Below are 22,243 nucleotides of genomic sequence, written 5' to 3' on the forward strand. Positions count from 1 at the left end.
AATGCCACGAACTACAAAAATCTGAGCTGCTCAGAACCACGAAAACATTGTTATAAATATGAATATTAAATAAAAACTGAGCTGTAATCTTAATTCGGCTGAGAATCAGAATTCAGAGGACCCATCTTCCCTTCAAGAAATTTACTGCTTATTCAATAAAGAGAAAACAGTAACACCACGGGAGCCACAAAAATAAGCCTTCCAAAAACGAATTCACCTTTAGTGACTGGCTGCCAACAATGTAATTCAAATTTACAACCCAAATAAAATTACAGAAGACTACGTGAGATGGCTCTTAAGTCTCTCACAAATAGATGAACCTTGTTATAAATATAAAGCAGCAATTTTAAAACTCCATTAGAGATACCCATCACAACAAACACAAAATGCAACCAGGGTCTGCCAGATGCTCTCGGGGCTGTATGACATCTCCTCATGTCAGTTCCTCCAAGAACTATATCCTTACCAGAGAAGCAAAGCTAAAGAAATACGATCCCTTGTCACAGTCTCATTTTAGTCATGCTAAAGAAGTTATAAAGAGGAACTAATGGTCTACTTGGGTTATATTTCTTCTCTTGTTATGCTTAAAAAAAAAAAAAAGTTATGTTTCCATTAGTCCTATCTTTTGAGCATCATTACATATCCCTACTTACCTTTCTCTAAGTTCACTGATAAGATCCAGCTTTTTCATGACTACTTGAAGAGGAAAGAGCTCTTCATCTTTAAATGTTTTCTATCAGGGACAGGGAAAAAAGACAGAGAAGTTACACTTGAAGGACTGGTTCCTTAAAGTCAGTAATAAAGGAAGTGTGACATCTCAGATCTCATTTTTATTCTGTAAGTAACAGCAATACATTTACCATTTGTGTGCCAACACTCAGTGCCAAAGAAACAATAAGTCGTCGTTGCTTTGTGCTTGGTCCATTTAGAGTGTTTTCAGCCAAAACCAGAGCAGAGAGCACATCAAGACGCTGCTCACTATATTTTTTGTCAGAAATTACTCTTTTCTTAAAGATAAAAGAAAACAGGAAACATCAGTTTTATATCTGAGGCAGTAATAAAAGAATCAGAAGAAAAGTTTCTCAATTATCTTTTCCATGATTCAATTTAAGAGCACTTAAGCAAATACTTTGTGTTCAGCTTCTTCTCATAGTATTAGATTTATTCCTGTAAATTGTTTACTACTATCAGGACAGCAAATTACTAGGCATACTTCAAAATTACCATATTAATTTAATAAGGAAATCATTTCTTTAAAAAATGCTTATTTTTAAAATGCACAATATGTCCTTTTTTAATAGAAGTGTGCTAATGCTGCCAAGTTTAGAGTAAAGATAACTTGATCACTCTAAGTAAAATCATGAAATACCACGGAGATTATGACCAAGAATATTGCGTTTGAAGGAATGGAGTAAACAGGCTGAACTAGAAAACACATATAAAGCAACGGAAGGGCAAATGAGAAAGATAATTATGCTGAATACATAATAACTTTCATACCTTGGCCACAGAAATAGAATTAAGAGCCTGATGTTGAAGGTGTTGTGTTATATGTGAGACTGAATCAGCCACAACCATGCTTCTCCTATAGAACATATGCTCTATTGCCTAAAAAGAATCAGAAGTGATGGAAGACTGTTAGGCAAAATTATTGAATATCTTTATGAACTTGAGCTAGGTAAGAAATCTGTAAATGAGACACAAAAAGTACTATCATAAAGGATAAGACTGGTAAATACAACTATATTAAAATTAAGAATTTCTGTTTATCAAAAGTCACTATAGAGAAAATAAAAAGGCAAGCCACTGTATGAGAAAATATCTGCCACACACAAGGGATTAGTACTCAGAATATGTAAGACACCAAACAAATTAAACACTTTTTTAAAAAGGCAAATAATTCAACAGAAAACTGAACAAAAGACATGAACATATTTTTCACAAAAGGAAAACACAATAAGCAATATTTGAAAAGATACCATCGTTAACAATCAGGGAAATAAATGTTAACTATAAAATCATTTATATATACTAATTTGCATGTACATGCATACACATGTGCACGCACACACACACACATACCCACACACATAGAAGCCTGATAATACCAATGCTGGCCAGTTAGAGAACAATGGGAAGTCTAATAAACTCTGGGAGGTATGTAAACCGATATAACTACTTTGGAAAATAATCTGGCACCATCTTGAAAAGCTGAGTATGTCCGTAACATAGAACCACTCATAGGTATACAATTCCTCAGAAAAACATAAACAAGAATGGCAACATTGTTCATAATAGTAAAAACTGGAAACAACCCAGAAAGTCCATCCCCAAGAAAGCTACAGAGTCATGAAAATTAATGAACTACACCTGCTCATCCCAACATGGGTTGGTTCGAATAAAAAATTTTGAGTAAAAAAACCAAGTCAAATAATATATGAAGTATTACTCCATTAAAATAAATCTCAAAAACTAAGCAATGAATGGCTTATAGATTCATTCATATGTGGCAAACCAAAAAGAAACAAGGGAATGATAAACATAAAACTCAGGACAATGGTTCCTCTGATGAGGCAGGTAAAATGCAATCAAGGAGGGACAACACAGGGGGCTTTGAAGACATTGGTAACATTCTATTTCTTAAATGGGATGATAGGTTTTTAACTGTTTATTGTTTTTTTAATTATGCTTACATATTAGCTATACGATATATATTCATCTATACATACATATATATACTTCTGTATTTATAATTCATAAAAAAATAAAACTGACAATAATATATCTTAAAGAAAAAAAGGCTAAAACTCCAAAGACACAATCTCCAGAACTATCTTTATTTCCTAAGCAAATCTAAAGCCATTAACAGAAATTTACTAACAAATCTTGATTTCAGTTTTTACAGAAGGTTAAAAGTGGACTCTTATGCCTGTAAGGTTTTTTTTTTACCACATTTCCAGAAGTATTCAGAACACAAGATTACAATACTTTCTCTAAGCTACAAAATAAACAGCCTCATGTTGACTAGCCTCATATGCATTTGAATACTATAAAATAATAGAAAATGTCCCATGTTCTTTCTTTTTTAAACTCATGCAAAAACTTTAAAACTTTCGTTAAGACTTTACTTAGGCTAAACTTTTCATTTTCCTTTTCTCTTTCATTGTATTTTAACTTTTAATAAAGTTTAAATATATTGGCCATCCACAGAAAACTACTCAGAAATTTCTTTCAATGGCTAGTTCCTTTATCCAACTGAGAGATAAGGAGACTTTTCTATAATTTTTTATTCTTGTAATCAAGAAATCAAATCTTACCCCCTAAAATCCTAATTTAAACTCGGTCATTTCTCAATTATAATGGCAAGGTAAAATAATCTAAAACCTACCTTGAGAAGTTCAACAAGCCTGCATAATGCCTTAACTGATGTTTTGGTCATTGGCCTTTGCATGGACATGTAGAGATTCATTGTGGTTTTAATAATGGTACTAATACTATATGCATATAAAAAGCCCTATAAAAAATAAAACATTGATTATAATCACAAGAAAAGGCTTCATTTCTTCAAGATTTCATTCTCTATGTAATAATTATTCAGCAACTTGCCAATAACTAGTAATTCTTAAAGTTCATTTTAAAGTCAGCTCTTAAGATTTTGAAATATTTTCTAACACAATGTTACACACGGTGGTAAAGTTTCAAAACAGCCCATAAAAGTCATGTAACCTATCACATGCCACAAGTTTAGTACTACTGACATTATAGCATATAATCAACAGTTAAAGAATCTTTTCACTGAAAAACAAAACTTTCAAAGAAATGATCTGGATGTCAGGAAGTTATTTATTCATCCCTATCTTACCTGCCAGACAAGAAGATAAAAACTCCTACCTGCTGCAGCTAAAGATAAGAGCTAAGGACTCTTAAGGAAGTAGGAATTGAAAAATGAGAGAAAGACAAAGAAAGCTGCTCTCTGGCCAGTACAGATAATATCTAAAGGTATTTTGAGTTCCAAGCCAATGCTCCCTTTCTTTTTCACCCAGGCCAGTCCCTACTATCTATGTGCTACCATGTCCCCTGCTTAAGTTGATGGTAATCAGACTTGCTCTCCTTCCAGCCCAATAAGAACAGATTTTTCTCCTGTCCTTCTTCTTATGAAGGAAGCACACAGCTCTTGTGAGTTAAAAAAAAAAAAAAAAAAAATTGTAGTTAGTGCTAGTAATCCCAAGGGAAACAGGAAAAAGGATATTACCTCTCAAATACATTTTCATTTAGATTCAAAAAAGACACACAGAAACATAATAATGGAGATCTTTTGGGTTTGTAAAGAAGGACCAAAAAAAGATACATGTACAGTTTAGAGATGAACCTAAATTATACTATTGTGAATATATCCAAGGAGCTGGGGCAGCACCTATAGGCCAGTTGATTCTCAGCCTTTTTCTCCTGCTCTACCAGCAGTAACAGTAAGCAGCTCACTGAAGGAATGATACTCAGTGGCAGGGAAGGAAGGAATTTCTGTGAGTCAATAGTAGCTCTGTGGTGAAGAGATGTGCTAAAATTAAAAGAACTGAGAAATGAGAGAGAAGGTAGCATCCTAAGAAAGGTGACAGTAAGACCAAAGCTTGGGGCATACATGCAGGGAAGAGCCACAAGTCTTACCTTGTCAGCTATAGGACTATTACACCAGACTCTGACCTAGTGCAGCACTGGGAAAAGTTAAAAAGCAGAAACAAGGAACACCAAAAGTGTAACTCTAAGGCAGGCAGAAAAAGAGAGTTTCTTTTTTGAAGGGAAAGGGAGGCATAGAACTCATGGGCCAACACTACACCATTCCCAGATGGTCATGAATTTGTGAAGGATATACATGAAGGATGTATTTTAAACATCTAAATGGGGATGAGAGAGGTCTGGGGTCTGTTTCTGTTCTGTTCATGGCAGAATAAATATTTTGGATCAACCTTCCCGCAGAAAACAACCAGAAAATCTGGGCAAAATATTTTTCAAACTTCTTGGAAGGCATCAAAGAGTTATCAAGAAAATAAGAAAATTTAAGGCCAAGATCTGGGAGGAGACAGAAACTCAGAGAAGTGAGCCTGCCATTTGAGGCTTCTTTCCCATAGAGGCACCTGCCCATTCCAAAAGAAATAATTAAGACAGAAGCCAAACATATCTTTCAACATCTCAGGGGAAGGGAAGGAGGATAAAAACAGGAGTTCATGGCCCATCAAGGAGGGGAGGAGGTCCTGGTAAATCGCCTAGGCTCTGAGTTGGGATCCTTAAAAACTACCCTCTAAAAAGTAACTGAACTAGAAAAACAGTCATTTTAGGATTTAGGTCCCACTTCAAACCATCTCAATCCAGGACTGGGTTGCGATAATCTGGGTTCCTAGTTTTCCTAGACTAGCTGTGTATCAGAAGCAAAATTAAATTCTCTCTGCAGGAAGAAAAACAATATCCAGATCCTCATATTATATCAAATTATAGTTTTTCATAAATAATTTTCATAAATAAACCCAGGCATATGAAGAGATTAAGACATATCCACAAAAATAGATAAAAGAAATATCCAGTTAATGAAATTATTAGACATGGGTTTCAAAACAATTATGCTGAATGTGTTAAAGGAAATAAAACACAAAATTATTTCACAAAAGAACTGGAAACTGTAAAAAAAAGAAACAAAAATCGAAAGTAAAATTATTAAATTAAGAACTCAGGGAAAAAAACCTCAGTATGGGTTTAACAGCAGATTAGATATAACTGGAGAGATAATCAGAACAGAGAGAGAATAAAACACAAATGGTACTTAAAGAGTTAATGGCTGAGAATTTTCCATAAATTCCAGAAGCTCTACAAATCTCAAGCAGCACAAACACAAAGAAAAACACACCTAGGTACACCTAAGTAATACTGCTAAAAACCAAAAAGTAAATCTTGTAAGCAAGTAAACAAAGACACATACTTAAAAAGCAACAAAACTGACAGATAACTTCTCAACAAAAAAAACAAAGGAAGCCAGAAGACAATAAAATGGTACCTTTAAAAGCTTAGGAAAAAAATTCTGCCAACCTAAAATTCTATACATAGCAAAACTGCCTTCAAAAATGAAGTTGAAATGAAGGTATATTCAGACAAAAAACTGAGAATTCATCAATAGAAAGACATTTTAAATGAAATACTAACATGTATTCCACAAGTAGAAAGATGAAGAGATGCAGGAAGGACAAAAAGCAACAGAAATGATAAATATATTGGTAAATCTAAATGAATACTGACTATTAAAAACAACGGCAACAATGCCTTGTGAGGTTTAAAATACATACTAGAATCACAATATACAACAGCAGCACAAGTGAGGGGGATAAATAGAATTAAAGTGGTTTAAGATCCTTATACTGTCTAGAAAGTGGTAAAACTACTAATTTATGTTGGTTCAGTAATGCATCTTTAAATTTCTAAAGTAACCACTAAAAAAACACAGTAAACTAATAGAAGGAAAAATAAAATAATAAAAATAATTCAAAAGAGTGAGAAAGGAAAAGAATAGGGACACAGAAAAAGTGAGCCAGACTGAAAGCAACTAGTCAGGTGCTAATTTTAAATCTGAGTATCAGTATTGACATATATCAAAAACAGTTAAATAAAAAATAAACATTATCAGATTGGGGAGGAATATATGCTGCTTACAGGAGACACACATTTAATAAAGGAGCCAAACAGGTTCCAAGTAAAAGGATCGAAACACATGTACCATGTAGGCCTTATTTAAAAGCAAACTGGTACAGCTGTGTTACTAATCAGACACAAGAGCCCTATGACAAAAAGCACCACCAAAGATTAAAAAGGACATGTCATAATGACAAACGGTTTGACTCATCAGTAATTCTAAATGTTATGCACTTACTTAATCTCAAAATATATAAAACAAAAGTTGACAAAACTACAAAGGATAGACAAATGCATGTAAAGCTGGGGATTCTAACCCAAGGGTCTCAGTAACTGATAGAATATGCAGATAAAATCATTAACATGACCCTACTTGACAATACATAGAACACTACATCACCAAAAGCAAATTACATTCTTTTTAAGTATACATGAAATGTTTGCCACGTTGTCCGCAGGCTGGACCATAATGCAAATCTCAACAAATTTCAAAATACTGAAAGTATTTTAGTATTGCTAGAAATCAATAATAAAAAGATAACTAGGAAAATCTCAAGCATTTAGAAATTAAGAATTATCTTTCAAAACAACTCACAGAGCAAAGTAGAAATCACAACAAAAAATTTAAATACTTAGAACTAAATATTGGATAAAAAATAGAACACATCCAAATTTATGGGATACAGCAAGAAAATTACTCCTTGAAGGGAGTATAAAGATTTCTCCGAACATACATAACCAAATCAATTTCAGTTCTAAAAACCAAAACATATCCTACCTTTTGCACTTTTTTCAAAATGTACCCTCTGTACAACAAATTAACAAAGAAATGACTCTCAAAATATTCTAAGAAGATGCAATTACCTGTATAAAAACATTACATCTATTGGTGAGATCTTCAGCAAATTTATCCATTTTCTGCTCTTTAGATAAAATAGATTCCATTTTCATCATCCATGAGCTCACAAAGATGTAATAAGACTGTACATCTCTAACAAAGGAAAACATGGGAGTTATTCAGCACAGGAAAGAAAATGTACTTCCATTTCTTCATGTTAGTTGGGATGAAATATTTCTTTGCAGCAGCTATTTCATCTTTCTGGTTTTCAAAATATACATATCGTATACACACATATAATTCACTTATCCAACATATATTTACTGAATGCCCATACAGGCCAGGCACTACTAAAAAACAAAAATAAGAGGTAAACAGAATAGACAAAAATCTCTGCCCCCATGAAGCTTACATTCTAGAAAGGAGTTGTATAATAAAGACATCAGTAACTGAAATCTGTTTAAGGTGTCAGATCTGTGCAATGAACAAATATAGCAGGGAAAAGAGCAACTGGGATGGCGAGTATAATTTTAAACACAGTGGTCAAAGTAGGTTCATTGAAAAGGTGATTTTGAACCATGATTTGAAGATGAGTAAGTAATCCTCATGCAAATATATAATAGATGAGAATTTTAGGAAAGTAAATAACAAATGCAATCATCCCAAAACAGGAAGTGAGTCTGGCATGTTCAAGTAATAACAAACAAGTCAGTATGACTGGAGCACAGAGCAAGGATGAGAACAGAAAAAAAAAAAATCAGTGAGGTACAGTGGTGGGGGGGTGGGCTCGAGGAATAGGAAAAGTGGGGAGTGGAAAGGGGATCTGTGTAAGGCCTGGTAGGGAGTAAGGACTTCAGAGAAAAGCCACTAGAAGATTTGAGCAGAGTGACCTACTCTAACTCTGAAGAGGATCAATATCACTTTGGCTGATGTGTTTAAAATAAGCTATAAAGGGAACAATGGTAAAAGCAGGAAAACCGCTTAGGAAGCTCCTGTTCTAATGCAGAATAAAGGGGATGACAGTTTGAATCAGAATGGACCAATGCAAGTGGTCACAATCTGAATATAAAAGTCAACAATTATTGAATGCTTACTATATGCCCAGTCACTGTTATAAGCACTTTACACAAATTAACTTGTCCAATCCTCACATTAATTTTATAATGATCTCCATTTTACAGAAGAGGAAATTGAAACAGAGAAGTAATGTGCCCAAGATCATACAACTAGTACAGAGTAAGTCAGGATTTAAGCCCAAATCTAGGGAGCTTTCTCATCCTGGAAAGACTAAATCAATAATGTAATTCTACTATGCAGGCTGATTATAAACACTAAATCACTATGAATATACCTCAAATCACTCAAGATGAGAACTTCTAGCCCACAAGCTGTTAAAGCTGTATTTCTTTTTTATTTTAAAAACAATAAATTAAATTAATTCAATGTGTTTTAAGAAGGTGAAATCTCAGAATCAAATCTGAGAAAAATGATTTCTGCTGAGCCAAGATTCCATTAGACAAAAGACACCAATAGTTGTACATTTGGCTTTGCCTCAAACGGCACTGGAATGTATTATTTGACTTGTGGATGATTCAACTTAAAAGTCTGAAACACAGAGAAAGAGAAGAGTCCTAGGGCAATGTTTCCAGTTTGAGGAGGAGGCTGTGACCAGGACTCAGGGAGGGATACAATGCACAGGAGGGAACAGAAAGGTCCTGAGCAAGGACAGAAGGAAAAGTCCTAGACTACAACAGCAATCAAGCTGATGGCAATCAAGTCAGTAACATTATGAAGGAGGCTAACACGCAGTCAAGGGCAGTCAAGAACCACTCAGTTTTAGATCAGACTATGCAGGATAAAGCAGAGGTTTGTCTGTCACTCTGCCCATCACTCCTACACCCAGACACCAGATAATCTTTGTCTCTCATAAATATATAAAAATGAAACTGCTTCAAGTTTTTAAAAAGCCAAGTTAATTGACAAAGGGAGTCCAAAAGGGGTCCTTTCAGCTTCATCTCAAAAAGAAGAAACAAAAAACACTTAGGGGAAAAAAATAAATCCCCTATTCTAATATAAAATATCAACAGTGTCAACACTTGTGTATCATCTGGGTTTGAAATAAACGTTCATAATTCTACCCTCTGAGGGTAGTATTCCCAACACCATAACAATTGTGAATGAAAAGCAAAATGCAGCAACCTACAAACCCTTGGCTGGGGCACTTGGCCATTTGGGGTCTAATGTATAGTGTGGGAGCAGGCAAACTGTCTCCCACTGCTTCCTCTTCCTAATGAACTCTGGAGCCTGACTGGGACAGCCCTTATGATCACTTCCTCAACTTCTCCTAGAATGTCAGACAAAGCTCATGCTGATCATATCATCTCCTCTCTCCTAAGGGTCGCTGTAGTGTTGTGAATTTTAGGTTTCTTTGGCAGAGTTACAAAGAGAATGAAAAAGACATTGCCTTCATTCAGCTCAAAGAAGTTCTAGAGTGTTGTATATTTTTGAAATAAAAAAATTTAGAAATATTAAACTGTTATCATATGGGGGGGGCGGTCCTTGAAAGTCAACTTAATCAGTCTTTTACCTAATAAGATTCACTTCCTACAGCACCTTGGACTGATGGCCATCTATATTCTGCCCACCTAGCTCTTGTGGAAGAGTACGTTACCTCTCAGGGCAGCCTACACAGGTTTGCGTGCCCTCTCTGACATGTACCTGGCTGTGTGACCTGGTAAACTTCATTTTGCTAAGCCTCATTTTCCTTATCTGAAAATGGGATAAAAATAGTACCATAAGGTAATGTCAACAGCTTGTGCTCCAGAGGTGGACTTCCCAGCTCTGCCACACATTAGTGGTTTAAATTTGGGCAAGTTTAATCTGTCTGTACCTCAATTTTCTCGCCTATAAAACAGCCATAACAACAGTATCTACCTCACAGGATTTTTCTGATGATTATAAAAAATGATACATATGAGATTCATGGAATAGTTATTGGCTTGTAGAAAGCATAGGGTAAATATTAGTTGTGACTTTACTATTTCCGAGGTGAGAAGGCTGTTGTTACAGGGTTTACAAAAGACAGTGGGTTTAAAGCCTTTAGCATAATGTCTGCTACATAGTTACAAGCTTGATAATGTTGGCAATTATTATTAATATCCATCATCTTATTCTTTTGGTTGCATTTCAACCTGGAGCCACAGAGATCAAATCTGTTCCTCTTCAACATGAATGCCCTTTAAATATTCAAAGAAATCTAACATATCATTCCACAGATTTCTCTTTTAAAGATCAAACTAAATACTTTTCAATGAATTTTCAAAGGTCATGGTTCTCAGATCTTTTAACATCCTGATCAGCTTCATCTAGAGATGCTGCAGTATGTGGCCCTCTTAAAATGTGGCACCACCAAACACTAATTATAGTCTGACCAATAAGAACTCAGTGGAACTACCAATTCCCTTACCCTAGATATTATAGCTACTAGTTTTTACACCTTGGGCAGAGTTATTAGGTTTACTTATTTTTTAGAGGAGGTCCTAGGGACTGATTCAATCCCCAGGACCTTGTGTATGCTAAACAAGTACTCTACCACTTAAGCTATACCCACCCCCAGTGTGGGTATAGTTATTAATGTAATCTTAAGTATTTACTGACGTTTTTAGCAGCTGCAACACAATGTTAAAAAAATGTTTAAAAAAAAACACTGTCTCTGATAACTGAAATATCCACATCTTTTTTTTTAAATTACTGTTACTAAACTTGATTCCTATCTCTCCATCTTACTGAATTCATCTCTTTAATCTAAACCCAAACTTACATTTTTATCCCTCCTCAGCTCCGTTTTAGAATACAATGGAGAGCCCTGAAACCTCTGCTATGAGTAGTCCTGCCTGAACTGAGTTGCTGTCATTTTCCACTGACTTCAATCACATGACTTGGGAGTACTAAGAGATGCTTTAGGGGGATCTCCTATATTCCAGACACATCCTTTCTTCCCCCATTGTACAGGAGTGACCCAATTTCCTCTCAATAGTCAAGATCAACAGAAAGTGGATAAGAATCCCTATCACCCTTTAACAATGTTACAGATAAAAACTGCGTCCAGCATAGGGCCAATGGCAGAGTCCTGCTTCATTTAAAATCTTCATCCAGGTCACCATGTAACTTTAGCAGTATACTAAAGTAAGAATGCACAGTAAATTTAATTGCTGAGGCTAGGTGATGAGAGGCTAAGTGAAGAGAACATGGGGGCTCATGATACTATTTTCTCTATTTTGTGTATATTTGAAACTTTTACATAGTAAGAGAAACTAAAAATAAAGATGTATCTATCAGAAGAAACTAAGAGTTAAAAGTGTTCTTTTAGGGAGCAGGACTAAAATACAGGGGGGAATTGGGTAGAGGACAATTATTTTCCCTTTGAACCTTTAGTAGTTTTAACTTCTTAAATATGTGCATACATTACTTTCATAAAAATAAAGAAAAAAAAGGAGTGAATCAAATAAAAGTCAACTGCTCCAAAAATCAACACTGAGTCACGTAATGTTCTTAATGTTATCAAATGACATCTACTGCACTTTAGACAAAAAAATATTTACTGCATTTGATAAAAAGTATGTGTGCGTATATGAATGCATGTACACACATACATATCTCCATAAAGTATAATCTGCCTACATCTTAAATTGAGTTTAAGTCTAAAACATTTAAAACAAAAAAACACTCCCAGAAAACAAATCACTTAGAGACTGCCCAATCTTCTCTCCAGTAATGAGTAACTATATTTGATCTTATAATTCAAATGCTTTCCATATATTTAGAATCAGTATAAGATTTGAAAATACAAAATATCTAAATATTTTCATTATGGGTACTTATAAAAACCTACTTGGTAAGTGACTGAGCTTTCTGCTGTAGGAAAGTATCTCTGTATATTTTAATGGCTTGAAGACTTTTTCTGTCTAGAAGTTTAGCAGCTGCTGGTATTTTCTGGATCAAAAAATTATCAGGAAACCAAATAATATTAGCAGTTAGAGTGATGGCTGGTACCTAAAATAGGAAATAGAAGAGGAGGGAAATCATTAAATGGGGCTAAACAATAAACTGTTCAGTAGCTCTGCAATATACAATGGAAGACAATTTATTTAAAGAAAAAATAATAATAATAAATACTCATGAATATATTATGAGACAAATTATGCTACTGTGCCACAGAGTTAAGCATTCCTATGTCTAGTGTGGAGCATGACACTAATTTTATTCTACCTAAATATTAAACAACACACACACACACACGTGCCCCAAACACACACTTACATATGCTCACAGATTTTCAGATGAATAAAAATATGCAAAACTTAAACAAAAACTTGAGTCCTCATGACCTTAACTTTCATTCTATATTAGTGAAAAAATAGAAAATAAATATCTAAGATGGCTAGATTCTCACGGTCACACATCACCTGATTCTACACACAAACTAAATTTTCAATTTTAAAAGCAGGTCCCACATCATCGAAACAGGAAAGATATACAAAAAAAGTATTTTAAATTTTTTCTACTTCAATAATGAGAGTAAGTGGCAAGAAGAAAAGGAAGAGAAATAAGAGAAAAAAGTTCTAACAGTAAAAGAAAGTTAATGAATAGGAAATGATCTGGAAAAGCATCCACTAGTATGTACTTACATGATGTGGAATTACGGAATATTTTCACTCACTATGTTACTTATTTCTGGAATGCTTAGATTTTTTAAATGAATATTAAAATATTATTTTATAATAATTATTATTATAAACAATAATTCTTATCTTTGTAAACAGTAATAAAAATACATTTTAAAATATCCAGTTTTGCAGCACTATTTACAATAGCCAAGACATGGAAACAACCTAAATGTCCACTGACAGATGACCGGATAAAGAAGGTGTGGTATATTTATCAAATGGAATCTATTCAGCCATAAAAAATGACAACATAATGCCATTTGCAGCAACATGGATATCCCTGGAGAATGTGATTCTAAGTGAAGTAAGCCAGAAAGAGAAAGAAATATACCAAATGGTATCACTCATATGTAAAATCTAAAAAAAAAAAAAGACAAATGAACTTAAACATAAAACAGAAAGAGACTCACAGACATAGAATACAAACTTGCGGTTGCCAATGAGGAGGAGAGTGGGAAGGGACAGACTGGGGATTAGAGATTTGTAGATACTGACAGGTATATATAGAATAAACAAACAAGTTTATATTGTATAGCACAAAGAAATACATTCCATTTTGTAGTAGCTCATGGTGAAAAAGAATATGAAAACGAATATATGTATATTCATGTATGACTGAAAAATTGTGTTGTACACCTAGAAATTGACACAATATTGTAAACTGACTATAACTCAATAAAAAAAAATCCAGTTTTATCCAAAATCTTTTCCGTATACTCAAAATGAAAAAATAAAAGTTCCAAGTTCTTACCTTCTTACAAATGTCCAATAAAGATTTGTAGAACTTTTTATCAATAGTTCGAAAAATTTGAAAGTGCAGTACAAAGAGTCCACAAATTCCTACATACTTGTCTCTCTGGTCAATTTCAGAAGGTTCTCCTTATAAGACAATAACATGAGAGAAAAACAATATACTTAAAATTCTCCTTTAAAGGAAATGAAAACTTTTTAAACAAAAACCAAAAAATGCATTTTTACATTACCAAGTTTGGCTTCTACATTTGCAAAAATTGAGCGAATACTATGTGCAAATTCTTCAGCAAAAGTGCTATTTTTTGACACAGATACTCCTCCATTGAGAGAATCAAACTGCTGTTCTATACAGCCCTAGATAGGAAACATTTAGAGAAATTCAGACTATCATAAGCTACTATGACTCAATATGCTATTAAACAGATAAAAATATAGAGTGATAAACTCCTACATTCATCATTTTAATTCTACTAACATGGATGCTCAGGTTTTTACCTTAATCTAATCTAACACCAGTCTTTTTGAATGTAAAATGTATACGTACTTATATATTTGAGTACCTGTTATGTAAAATAAAACCGAACCAAAAATCTAAAATTCTACATGAAGACATACACAGTGATGCTTGGTGATGTATACAAGGTGTATCTAATGAAGCATGGGAAAACATGTTTTATGACTTTAATTTGCACTTCTAAGAGTAGACTTTATCTGTTTACAATTACTTTCCTAGCACTGTATTACAGCATGTATAGAAATAGGTCCTTCTGAAACTAACAAATTAATAGCTAAATTGATATTAAACAAGAGTTAGGATCATTCTGTAAAAATTGTAATCATTTAAAATATAAATTAAAGGTAAACCTGAAGCAGATTTTATATGAAATATTTACAGTTGATCCCTGAACAAGTGGTAGTTAATCCACATATACATTATAGCTGGCTCTCTGTATCCACGGTTCCTCCACATACTCGGATTCAATCCACCATGGACTGTGTAATAGTGGAGTGTTTACTATTGAAAAATATCCATAGAAGAGGATTTGTCCAATTCAAACCCATGTTGTTGAAGGGTCACTGTAAGCAATTTCTGGTGACTACTACCCAAAGCAGTGCCATCCAACAGAACTTTCTGTGATGCTGGAAATGTTCTACATCTGTGCTGATATGATTATTAGCCACAGCTGGCTTTTTTCCAAGCTTTATTGAGATATCACTGACATAAATATAAGTTTAAAGTGTGCATTGCAATGATTAGATTACATGTAACTATTAAGCATTTGAAACATTGCTAGTGTGGCAGAGGAAGTGAATTTTTATTTTAATTAATTTAAATTTAAATAGCCACACACGGTTAGAAGCCACATGGATTGTGCAGATTCAAATTATATTCCCTAAGTCTAGGAAGAATTATACAGACTTTTAAAAGGCTGTCTTACAAATCTAAATCTAGAGGTTAACAACAAACAAACTGCTTAACACAACTACTTAGATATTAATTCTTGAACAGTTTTATCCTTTTGCATAATTTTTAAAAACCCTTACCCCAAATACAACCAGTACACTATTAATTTTGTTTGCTACTAGATAATGATATAATTATATTTTGGTACATTAACAGTGTTTAAGCCAAAGTACTTTTAAAGAAAAACATAATCACAAAAGCATGCTATGAAAGTGTCCCACTATAATTCTGAGCTGGGTCAACTAATAGAAGCCCATTTATCATAGCCTGATACAGCTCTCATACCTGAAATATCATTCCATCGAGTAACTGCCCTTCTAGCTTCAACAAGAACTTTTCAAATGGCTTTAGTTTTTCCTCCTGAATTCCAAATTTTGAAGGATTGTGATGGACAGATTTCAGTAACCTTGTGGAAAATTAGGAGAAAGCCCTTCAATTTGCCTAATAAATCCTTGTATTAAAAATATTCTCAGAAATCAAAGTTTTATATTTGTATTTCTTGTCTGGCTCTACACATTTGAAAATATGAACAAAAACAATCCTAATATATTTAATTTTCTAATCGTATCTTTTTATATTATCTTAAATTCACATACCTGGTGCTCTCTAGATACCAGACATTTAGTGAATACTTATTAACTGAATAAAATGTTTTGACTTTAAAAAGTTTTAGAGTTGGGGGGGTACAGCTCAGTGGTAGAGCACATGCTTAGCATGCATGAAGTCCTGGGTTCAATCCCCAGTACCTCCATTAAAAAAATTTTTTAAATAATAATAAAACACCTTGGAGTATACAACAAAATAAAATCAAACCCAGGATAAACAATTATCATTTATATTGAATAAGGAAAAAATTAATCTGAGTCCTAAGGCTGTCAAATTAACATTCAACTACACTTTAAGAATTAGGATGCTTTATACAAGTTTATCATATTCTCAAACAAGTCTATCTAAAATTGAAAGAATGGTTACTCCCTTCAAAAAAACATTTGATGTAAGATTCTTATAAATACAGATCTTCAGGTCTTTTAAAGGATCTGTTTACATTTGTTTATTTTTTACTAATACATTAACTATACAAAGTAAGAGAGTATTTTAAACATTTTAATTGGCTCACCTTTTGTACATAGTCCAGTGGTCTTTCAATGTGATATGATTATCAACTAATTTCATCCAGGGTAAGCAAAACTGTTAGCAGCTCTCCCAAGTGCTCATACATAGTCTGTCAAGAAACCTTTAATGATTATCATTTAATCACTAGTTAGAAGTTAAGCTTCATGTAGATTTTTAAAGTTCAACACACTTGGGCTAATTACTAAATTAAAGCAGTGGGTAAATTAAGCTACAGATGAAACTATTAATCTTCAGATGGAACAATTAGCCTTAAATTGGGAAACATTTCACCCAATATTTTGGTGATAATGGTGATACTGTAGATCCCCCAAAGAGACTAGAGAATCTGCACTGGGCCACTACTAGGAAAAACTAAGTTACACAGATAGTGGGTCAGCAAAGCCTCATCAACCTTACAGATGAACGAGAACAAACATAAAAGAAGAGAAATCCTTAAAGAGTTTTGCAATGATTGTTTTACCCTCCTAATCACACAAACTCCAAAGTAAAATATAGTAAAAATTACAGCTTTACAGGTTCAGTTAAATAACTTTTACCTGAAAATGAACGCCAGTTGTCTCTATAATTTTGGGTGCAATCCTGCAATAAAATAACAACCAACTTTTTAAAAAAAGTTATTTTTGTCACAGTTCACTTTTATTTTAAGGAAAACACATAGTAGCAGAAGCTCTTGGAATTTTAGTATATATTTATCCTTATTTAGGCTTTAGTCACTCAAATTTATGAGATCCAAGGAATTACTATCATATTCCACTTTCCCAAGAAGGGAACTAACTTGCACATGCAGACTCTCAGCTCTCCTTGCCTACAGCCAACTCAATGGGTAGGTATATGTCAACATGCAGCCCGTGAATAACCCTAGCCACTCATACCTAAAGGATCAAGCTTGGGACGGAGCTAGAGAAATAACAAAACTGATACTCATTTCTCTTTTTCTTTTTAAACTATTAGAATTTCTCAATTCCCCACTAGAATCTTTGTTATCTCATCCAAACTGGCATTTGGGAACTAGTCTTCTCTTAATTTGAATTTCTGGAGTTCTCATTCCTACTGAAAAAAACAATGCATACAAAAGGAATTATACCAAAGTCAAAAGCCCCAGGATAATTCAACTCGACTTCCTAGAGAGTCAACCTATTCAACAGTAAATAAATTAATACATGTATATCAAAGCACATGTAAGTATTCCACAAGATAGAATATTTTCAAAATTAAGCACAAAACAAAGAAATTTCATTTTTCTAGGGCAAGGGTGTGGTAGTGGGGAGTCCTCTTTGAATGACACACCAGGTACTGCAGGGGTTGTGGGGAGCTATGCTCTCATTCCCTTCTGCCATAAGGAGAACTTCAGTGAAAGCACAGAACATAAAATAAATACCTGACCGAGTGGAAAAACACGAGAATGAGAAACAGTTAACAATCTTTCAGTTTATAGAGTTAAGATGCAGCATGGTATATAGTAAGAACAAAAATGAATTGGCTGGTGACTAAAAGAACAGTACCTAAATTGTACGGAATCTTGGCAAATGATTCCTTTGGGCCTCAGCTATTACTCTTTTCATAATTGAGAATCCCTAGTTATATATCTAAAGTTACTTTAAGATTATAATTAAATAGTAAGTGGGAAAATTTTTAAGTAGAAAGTATTAATCAAATGTGAGTTTGATTAATAATTGTGGTGGTGGGGAATACTAAGGGTTCTAGAAAAATTTGAAGATCTATCTTGATTTAGGGCAGCAGTCCACAAACTTGGAAGATCATTAGAATTACTCAAAATGTTTCCAGTGTAGATTCCCTAGCCCCACACCTCAATACTCTGTAGTTTAAGGGAAGTCTCACATGATTCTAATGAGCCAGGGACCCTCAAAGTAAAGGAGAGAGATTAAGCAGAGAGAACTTGGTACATGTATTAATTCTATACTAGACCTTTCCTATATAATCAAATTTCTTTAAGATTATTCTGTCAGCACTCTCATTCAGACAGATAATGGGTTCATTCGCCATGGCAGAAATTGTGTCTTACTAACCTATGTATTACACACATCAAGTAGTGTTTAAAACATCATTTGTGTTCAAAGAATGCTGAGTAAGTGAATGAAGGAATGAGTGAATAGGTGAGTGAACAAATGAAAAACTATTTCATATAATTAGCTAGTTTAAGAAAAAATTTTCTGTATATTAAAAATGCAAAAATATTTCTAAAATCCATTACTTGTTACTGATATAGAGAGCAGCCAACTGATGGACTACATTCATCACCACTTCATAGCACCTCGTAACAAAACAAGACAGTTCCTGAAATGACAAGTTGAGTATATGTTACAAGTTGAGTAAATGTCACCATTTGACTGAATTTTATGATAACAATGCTAAATAAAAACAAAATAATTTTCCAATAAAAATCTCCAGTTAACCTGCAGCAAGGCAACTTCGAGTATCCTTCAAGCAATCAGTTCTTAATTCACCTCCGAAGGTCATTTCTACTCCTTTGCCCCCACAGCATTTCATTCATCCTTTTATTTTAAGTCTTGTTTTTGTTATTCATATAATTCCTAAATGACAGACTGTCTTATTCCTTCTTTGAATGTCCACTGCCCAGCATGGTGGCTAAACCTCAACTACTTCTCAATAAATTTGTCCTATAAAATGAATAAATGAACACCTGAATGAATGAAGAAGCTCAAAAGCTACCAGTTTAGAAAGTATGACAATGAGGGGAAGAGGTCTCCTAAAGTTACTCTAGAATAACTTTAAGTGTTTATTACCTTTAACCTTATCTATAACCACGCTTAGCACACACCATATGAAATATTAATTATCCGAGAAATATGTCTGTCATTAAATAATTAACTCACATCTACCAAGTCCCACATCTTTTAAAAATTTTTCAACAGCTCTCAACTTTTAAAACTATAGAAGCAGTTAGTATCCTAAAGTATTTAAAACCTAACTTAAACCTATAGCTGTTCTAAATTATAATAAGCTCTATGAGGGCAGAAATTTCTGTTGGTTTTGTGCACTGCTGTAACCCACCAAGAACAGTTTTCTAACATGTGCTAGGCTCATAAAACATTTGTTGAATGTTTAAAAATGGAATTATGTGCAGCTGCTAATGAGATCCACAATTTAAATTTTCTGACAATGAAAATAAATAATGCATTTCAATTTTAAACAGCTCTAGGTTTACATTTCTTATTAAATTTATAAAAGTCTCATAAAAGCAGAGAAAAGAACAGAAAATGCAGGACAATTAGTGCAAGCAAAAAGGTAGAAACAAGTACAGATCCATAATAGACTATTTATAAAGAAATAGAAATTAACCAAATGTAAGAGATTTTTAGGTTATATAAAAAAGCAAAATCCAGATAGATGCAGTTTTAAAGAAACACAATAAAACATAATGACACTGAAAGGGTGAAAGAACATAAAATGAATTAGAAAAAAGAAAATGCTAACTAAAACAGAGCTGGGGCAGTGATATTAATATCAGGTAAACAGACTTCATTAGCATTACTATAGCTAATTACTATATATAATTATATATTATATACATAATTATTATCACAGTTTAAGAGGATTACTACATAATAAAAGATTCAATTTATTGGGAATGATAAACAATTCTAAACTTGTATGCACCAAATAAAATATCCTCAAAAATGACAAATGCAAAATTTGATAAAAACTAAAGGGAGAAACTGACACATTCACTTCAACTCTGCAAATTAACATTTCTTAGACTCCTGTCCAGCAGGCTTCCTGTTAGGTTCTGCCAAAAGGTGGCACTAGAAGAACAGAAGGCAGGAAAAGGACATCCTTTCTATTTCTTGCTGTTTTTATCAGCATAATCCAGGCAGGAGCAGTTCACCCCATCAACGGCAGCCTGCCCCAGTCTCCAGCTTCTTTCAGCACTACAGAACCAATCACGTATTGCCCTCTCAGATGTACCAGCAGCTGCCAGGCAGCACTGCTTCCTCAGAGATATGACACTAATTCCCCTGGGCTCCTCCACCTAGCTCAAAGATCTGGCAACCCCAACCTCTTCCTCTTCCCTAGACGTAGAGGTGATATCTGCTTCCTCTGGCTTACCTCAACTGTTTTCTTTTTTCTTTCAGCCCTCCAATTCTTATGTAACCAATTCTCTATATTAAGTCTCCTCTTTATTTATTTACCTATTTAATTGAAGTATAGTTGATTTTGGTATTATATTACTTTCATGTGTACAGCAATGTGATTGAATTATACACAAATTTTAAAAATTCTTTTCCACTATAGATTCTTACAAAAGATTGAGTACAGTTCCCTGTGCTATACAGTAAACCCTTGTTGCTTAATCTATTTTACATTTAGTAGTGTGTATCTGTTAATCCCAAACTCCTTATTTATCCCTCCCTCACCTTTTCACTTTGGTAACCATAAGTTTATTTTCTATGTCTGTGAGTCTGCTTCTGTTTTGCAAATAAATTCATCTGTATTTTTTTTTAGGTTCCACATATAAGTGATATATGATACCTGTCTTTCTCTGTCTGACTCACTTCACTTTGTATGATAATCTCTAGGTCTATTCATGTTCCTGCAAACGGCAGTATTTCATTCTTTTTATGGCTGAGTAATATTCCATTGTATATATATGTGTCACATCTTCTTTATCCAATCATCTGTTGATGGAAACTTAAGTTGCTTCCATGTCTTGGCTATTGTAAATATTAGTGCTGTACCACTGATGTACATGTATCTTTTTGAATTAGAGCTTTTTCTTTTCCAGATATATGCCTAGGAGGGGGATTGCTGGATCATAAGAAAGCTCTATTAAATCTCCTCTTTTGAAATACCTTGTGTAACATATTTTCCGGACTGAACCTTAACTGACACACACCATAATGGAGGTTAATTTCAATAAAATGTTCTCAATTAAGTCAAAAAGACCAAAGAAAGTAGTAAAAATATAAAAGATTTGACTATGTTAGCATGCTTAAATCAATAAAATATATCAAATCTTATACCCAACAATCAGAAGATAAGTGGGATTATAAGTATTTTTCCCTTATCTCCAATTTTTGCTTTTGTCATATTATACAAGCATTGCTTTTATAATGGAGGAGGAAAATGCAAGTTTCATATTTTTGATAAAATCAAACCAAAAGACCTAGAATAACTAAAACTTTGCAGTGATGAAAAACTCACCTAAATTGAAACATTTAACTAGAAGCATCAAGTGCTGCTGCTTTTAAAAATCTCATCATTGCTTATATACCAGCTTAATGATCTCCATTAACAATTTTTTCTAACATAAATTATCTTTTTGTACCAGGTACAAAGTTTAAATTGTTTTCAAAGGCATGGCGATAAACTGTCCATAAAGAAATTTCACTAAAAATGCTACGAAAATCCTCCAGGAATTAGACCTCCACTATAATCCAATACCAACTCACAGAACAGAGTCTTTCAGAACTCTTTTGATTATGTGTAATTTATTCAAACTTTTCAAAGAAAAGCCTCAATAAAAAGTAAAAATCATTTACCTGTAAGAATGAAATAAATCTCCCCATTTGAATTTGGCAATCACCTTCCACCATGCTGGAATCTGTAGCTTTAAAAGGCAACATGAAGAATATTTTAATTTTTAAAATTTAAACTTAATGAATGCCAAAAAAGAAA

At 33.6% G+C, this 22,243-nt stretch overlaps 1 protein-coding gene across 1 annotated transcript in view; it reads right to left on the reverse strand.

The window, feature by feature from the left end:
* The window catches only part of WASHC4 (WASH complex subunit 4), a 50,871-nt gene that overhangs the window by 23,194 nt on the left and 5,434 nt on the right, over positions 1-22,243 (reverse strand). The window contains 14 exon segments of the mRNA XM_006193707.3: positions 654-733; positions 861-1,007; positions 1,501-1,608; positions 3,389-3,514; positions 7,534-7,660; positions 12,399-12,559; positions 13,985-14,112; positions 14,217-14,340; positions 15,737-15,857; positions 16,569-16,615; positions 16,617-16,673; positions 17,122-17,164; positions 18,798-18,880; positions 22,108-22,175. Of these exon segments, the coding sequence (XP_006193769.2) occupies positions 654-733; positions 861-1,007; positions 1,501-1,608; positions 3,389-3,514; positions 7,534-7,660; positions 12,399-12,559; positions 13,985-14,112; positions 14,217-14,340; positions 15,737-15,857; positions 16,569-16,615; positions 16,617-16,673; positions 17,122-17,164; positions 18,798-18,880; positions 22,108-22,175 (1,420 nt within the window).

Source organism: Camelus ferus, chromosome 12 (assembly GCF_009834535.1).
Source record: "Camelus ferus isolate YT-003-E chromosome 12, BCGSAC_Cfer_1.0, whole genome shotgun sequence".
NCBI classification, from domain to species: Eukaryota; Metazoa; Chordata; class Mammalia; order Artiodactyla; family Camelidae; genus Camelus; species Camelus ferus.